The sequence below is a fragment of the Monoraphidium neglectum genome (genome assembly GCF_000611645.1).
Source record: "Monoraphidium neglectum strain SAG 48.87 unplaced genomic scaffold scaffold03876, whole genome shotgun sequence".
Classification (NCBI taxonomy): domain Eukaryota; kingdom Viridiplantae; phylum Chlorophyta; class Chlorophyceae; order Sphaeropleales; family Selenastraceae; genus Monoraphidium; species Monoraphidium neglectum.
In genome coordinates, this window is record NW_014009753.1 from 1 (window position 1) to 5271 (window position 5271).

Genomic DNA, 5271 nt, shown 5'->3' on the forward strand with positions numbered 1-5271 from the left:
AGGTGGGATTGATAGCCGGTGTGTTGCCTGCGTGTACGGGGGGCAATGCGTTGACGCACGCGCGTTTTCCGAGCCGCCTCGCAAGCGCAATTGGTTTGATGACCTCCTCCGTACGCAGAGGTGCGCATGTGGGCACCTGCTGACTCATGCACGCCTTCCCGGCATGCCCACACATGTTTTATCCGGCCCAGAGCTTCGGGCGCCAAAGTCATTTACGCACCCTTCAAGATGTTGCACAGCGCCAGTCCCCAGAGCTGCCAGATCCCCAGCACCCGCAGCAGCGTGCGCAGCGCGCCAGCAGGCGGTGCCGGCGGCGCAGCTGCCGGCTTCAGGCCGCCGCTGGCGGGCGGCAGCAGCGCCGGTGCGGGCGCCGTGCGCAGCGCATGCTGCGAATGGGGCGCGAATGCAAAGGGTGGGCAGGGATGGTGGCGATGTCGAAAACACTGAGTTAAGGTGGGGCAAGCAGGAGTAGCCAACGGAGGCACGAGTGCAGCCAGGTCGCAGCCGAAAGCCTCGAGACGCGCCCCGCATCCCTCCTTCGCAACAAAAGCAATGACAAGCACCCCAGATTTCACCGCAACTGCCTGCCCCTCCCCCTCCGCCCCCGCATCGACGCCGCGCAGCCCCCCCTCCCGCCCGATGCCGCAGCAAGCCTCACATCTGCCCGCAGCAGGTCCAGCTCCTCTGGCGTGAGGAAGCCGAGGCCACGGCCGCCACGCTGGTGGGGCCCGTCCGGCAGCAGCCAGGGCAGCGCGCAGGCCAGGGCCATGCTGGGCAGTGCCTCTCCGAGGAAGACCCACTGCCAGCCGCGGAGGCCCCAGGCGCCGTCGAGGCTGAGCAGGAGGGCCGACAGCGGCGCGGCGAGCGCCTGCGCATGCGTATAGGAGGGCGGGGGCGGGGCAGGGGGCCGCGGCGTTGGCGGGGCTGCTTGTGGGGGGACGAGCGTAGCTCCCGTGAGGCGCACGCGCTCACCCGCAAGCAGGTCCAAGCTGCGGAGGCATGTGTGCGACGCGGGGGCCCCCCTGCAGAGGACAACGCGCGGGGCCAGGCACGAGCAGGCGGGAGGCGAGGGCGCCCGCCGGACCTGGCTGATGGCGACCGCCGCGCCGAGCAGCGCAAAGGGGTAGGCCACCCTGTCCGGCGGCAGCCAGAGGGACAGCGCGTGCCATGCCCCAGGGAACGTCCCCGCCTCCGCCGCGCCCAGGACGAGACGCAGCGCGTAGAACTGGGGGGCCGTGCGGACGGCGGTGAAGGCGGCGGCGGCGGCGCCCCAGGCGAGCATTATGAGGGTAAACCAGCGGGTGACACCCAGGCGGACGCACATCAGGTTGGCGGGGATCTGCGCGCGCGCGCGCGTGTGTGTGTGTGTGTGTGTGCGTGTGTGTGTGTGCGTGTGTGTGTGTGTGTGTACGTGTGTGCGTGTGTGAGTGCGTGTTCATGTGTCACAGTGTGTGAGAGCAAGATTGTTTGTTTATGTATGTGTGTGACAGTGTGGGTTTGAGAGGTGGTGTGCATATGTGTGTGTGATTGTGTGCGAGTCTGTGATTATGTATGGGGAAGAGGAGTGTGGCATCTGTGCGGTTTCTAGGGACATTCTCCTGCACCTGAGCCGGTCCGTCAGCCCCTAATAGATGGGGCAACGCCGCCGCCCCACCATGCGCGTCGCCTCACTCCCTACGCCCTCTCGGCCACCGCTACAGCGCCCGACGTAGCACGCGCACCCCCAACCGCCCCTTTTCACCGCCCGGCCTTGGCACAGGCACCCGCACCTGCATCGCGCAGTATGACAGGAAAAAGAGCCCCGACCCCGTGCCAAACACCGCGGGCCCAAAGCCCAGGTCCTTAGTCATCTGGATGCCCGCAAACGCCACGCTCGTCCGGTCAATGTAATTGAAACCGACGATTACCATGAACAGCGGCACCAGCCGCGCGTGCGCTTTCCGATAGGCTGCCTCCAGCGCCGCGGGCGGCCCGGCCTTTTCGCCGCCGCCGTCGCCGTCCGAGTCCGCGTCGGGGGCGGCCCTGGCGCCGCCGCCGCCGCCGCTGCTGCTGTGGCAGCCGAGGGCGAGCAGCGAGCGCGCGCTGCCGCTGCGGGAGGGCGGGGTGAGGTCGGAGGGCTCTAGGCAGAGCGGGTGTGGCCGCGGGCCGTTGTGTCGGCCGCTGGTGAGGCTGGATGACCTCTGGTGCGCCATGCTGCAGTGCCGCTACTGCTGCTGCCGCCGCCGCTGCTGCTGCTGCTGCCGCCGCTGCTGCTGCTGCTGCTGCTGCTGCTGCTGCTGCTGCTGCTGCTGCTGCTGCTGCTGCTGCTGCCCGTCGCAGCTGATGCCGCCGCTGCTGCAACTGCTGCTGATGGGGCTGGTATCACCAGCAATGACCGGCAACGGCGGGGCGGCGGCCGCGGCACCGCCCTGCTGTCGCGCCGCTGTCGAAGCCCTTGCCCGGGTGCCCGCTGCTGCCCTTGGTCAAGAGACGCCCTCTGCTTGGGCAGGCCTACGCCTGCGGCGCGCCAGGCGGTGCGACGCCATGGCGAGGCTTCTTCATCTCGTCGACCCTATTTGTACGGTGTCCGCACAGGGGCTCGCCACAGCTGAGGATTGCTCGGCCTGCACTCGCTCGACAGCAACAGTGCAGGCGCGCACGACACCGCCGACGGAGTGACTGGCGGTGGGGAAGTGTCAGTGTGGCGCGCTTTCTTCTGGATGCACTATTCGCCAGGTTCTGTTGTTACGGTACGCGTCTAGATGCGATTGATCGTAGACATTGTCACACATCATGACCACGGTGTGTCTTTGAGGGCTGGAGCGAGTGCCCTTCACAACGGGATTCGTTGCTGTGAATGTTGTTTCTTTCAGTCTCCTGTCAATCAACCGTATATACCCTCAGGAAGGGTGGACTCGACGCCCGAGACACACTCGGAAGGCCCCTTCAGAGTTTTGGGTGGACCCGTGGTACTCGACAGAACAGGCGCTTGGTAGATCGCCGCAAGTATCCATTGCCAGGCCATAACTCGCAGGAGGTATTGGGCCGCCGCACTGCGCCTCATTGTCGCCGCAACGCCGCCGCACCCAGCCGACTTGGCAGGCTGCCGTACACACACGGTGGTTGGCCCTTCACTCCCTCAGACTTCCTCAAAAGTGCTGCCATGCACGCATACACTACGACGGAGCTTATCTGTGTATGTTGCTCCAGGCCTGTCGAAGCGCAGCGGCTGTCATCATTCTGTGTCAAGCCCAACGTGTCAAGCCCAACAGGTTTTCTGATGGCGGATGGAGGGGGAGAGTCAGCGCTGGCGAAGAGGGGTGCGCGGGGGCAGATGGGGGGCGCAAATAGGTCTGTGAGGTGTGCTCGGGGAGGGCTCGACGGCCCTCGTATACCCTTGACACATTCCTAAAGGTTGCCTGCTTCTGTACATTAGGCAAGTGCAATCTCCCTCACCCTCCTCCTGAGCGTTTTTTTGCGTTCTGTGTTCTCGCACCTGCTTTACATATTCCTACATCAGGTCGCCATTGTCCAGCTCGCATGCGTGGTGCCATTCAGTCGGGTGCGACCATCTCTCGGCACACGGCGCCCGCACATGGCGCAAGGCGCGCGTGTGATCGCCCCCATCCTCATTTCTTGTCTGCCGCGCCAAGGCAGCAGGGCCCCAGAACCGCCAATCTCGGCCAAGTCAGCGAAACGCGCGGTCTCCGGCCTCAAGGGCAAGTGGCGCGCCGTGGCAGCCGCCGCCGCTGCCGCTGCCGTCGCCAAGACACCTACTGCACCGAAGAAGCACGCTCCTGCACCCCGCGCGGCTAGCGCCACATCTGCCACCTCAACCGGCAGCCAGAGCGACAGCGCCCAGGCTGCCGCCACAGCCCCTGGTGACGTCGCCTCCGGCCCCAAGGCCCAGAAGAAGGCCAACTAGCTCACATGTGCATCTGTCGCCGCTGAGGCCACATGGCGCCGCGCGTGACTGTCTGTCGACACTGCGTGGCGCACCACCGCCCCCAAGGCCTGGACCGCGCTCACCCCCAAGCGCAAGGCCTCGCCGAAAAAGAGGCAAGGCGGCAAGGGTAGCGCCTCGACCTCCTCCCTGCTCTCTGGCCCCACAGTCGTTGCCCCCAACGCCGGCCCCACCGATGCCGTCACGCCCGCCTCTGCCGCCGCTGACGACGCCGCCGCGCTCGTGATTGCCATCGCCTCTGTCCCCTCCGCCGTCCCCGAGCCCCCAGTCGCAGCGCTGAAGCCCGACCCGCACGCCGGCGCCCCCGCCGCAGCCAGGTGGGGCAAGAACCTCGGCGACAGGTTTAGGGCCGCCCTCCCGCGCACCCGCAACAGCAGGCGCCCCACGACCCCTGCCCCTGCGGCCTGCATCAAGGCACGCCCCGGCCCCCAGGGTCAGCCCTGCAACTCCGGGCCCGCCAGCGCTGCGTTTGCCGCCAAGCTTGACCGCCTCTCAGTGCGCCGCAGCAGCCCCAACCTGGCGGCGGCGGCCGCGGCGGGGGTGGTGGGGGGCGGGGCTGCAACTGCCTGCTAACTGCACGCATGCTTGCAGTCCCCCTGCAGTGCACTCTCCTCGCTGTCCCATCATTTCATGCAGTTGGCTCTCTTCCACCACGACTTGCCTCGCCCTTGCCTCGTGTCTGCGCATACCCCGTTCACGCTCGGCTGACACAGTGTTGTGCCGCCAGCTGCCCTTGTGGCCCCTGCCTTTGGACACGGCACACGGCGCACACTCTTTCAGCCCTTCCTTGGTTGCGTCTGACGACTCCCAGGGTCAACGGATGACACCACACGCACGACTCCTCACCACCCAAACCGCCGGCGTGGGCTGCATGTCCCCTGAATTTTCGCCTCGCCCTTAGTCACGCCTCCAGAGTCACACTGCATCCGCCCCTGCGTGTAACCCTTGCCTCCTCCTGCCGATTGTCCTTCAGCCCTTACATGTGCACGAACACAGGTTACACAATTGCACCGTTTGCCGCTGTCAGTCAGGTCATCCAAGGTCCAAACATCCAAGGGGGCGAAGCCAACACGCCCTCACAAACAAAAAATATAGTTGGCACGGGCCGCTGGGGGCAAAGCGGCCCAAAAATAAGGTGGAAATGAAACGTGAGGAGGGACGTGTGCGAGAAAACAAACTACGCCTACAGCAAAGAGAGCATGGGCAGATGATAGAACAAGGCAAAACCCCCGTGCAACCCAAGGCGCGCGCGAAGACAGCAAGGCGCAGCGCGCAGCACCAAAGCGGCACACAAAAAAGCCGAGGGTGCGTCCGGGACTCATGGACAC

At 65.9% G+C, this 5271-nt stretch overlaps 2 protein-coding genes across 2 annotated transcripts; one reads left to right on the forward strand and one right to left on the reverse strand.

Moving 5' to 3' along the window:
* Positions 1-212: 212 nt before the first annotated feature.
* Positions 213-2192, reverse strand: MNEG_13519 (Putative tartrate transporter; the record flags this gene model as incomplete). Its single annotated transcript, XM_014038008.1, has 4 exons — positions 213-386; positions 659-868; positions 1085-1339; positions 1770-2192. 4 exons carry the CDS (start codon positions 2190-2192, stop codon positions 213-215), a joined length of 1062 nt encoding a protein of 353 aa, XP_013893462.1.
* A 1382-nt stretch (positions 2193-3574) lies between these two features.
* Positions 3575-3860, forward strand: MNEG_13520 (hypothetical protein; the record flags this gene model as incomplete). Its single annotated transcript, XM_014038009.1, has 1 exon — positions 3575-3860. A coding segment is annotated over one exon (286 nt), but the record flags the coding sequence as incomplete, so codon positions are not given.
* Positions 3861-5271: the final 1411 nt, after the last annotated feature.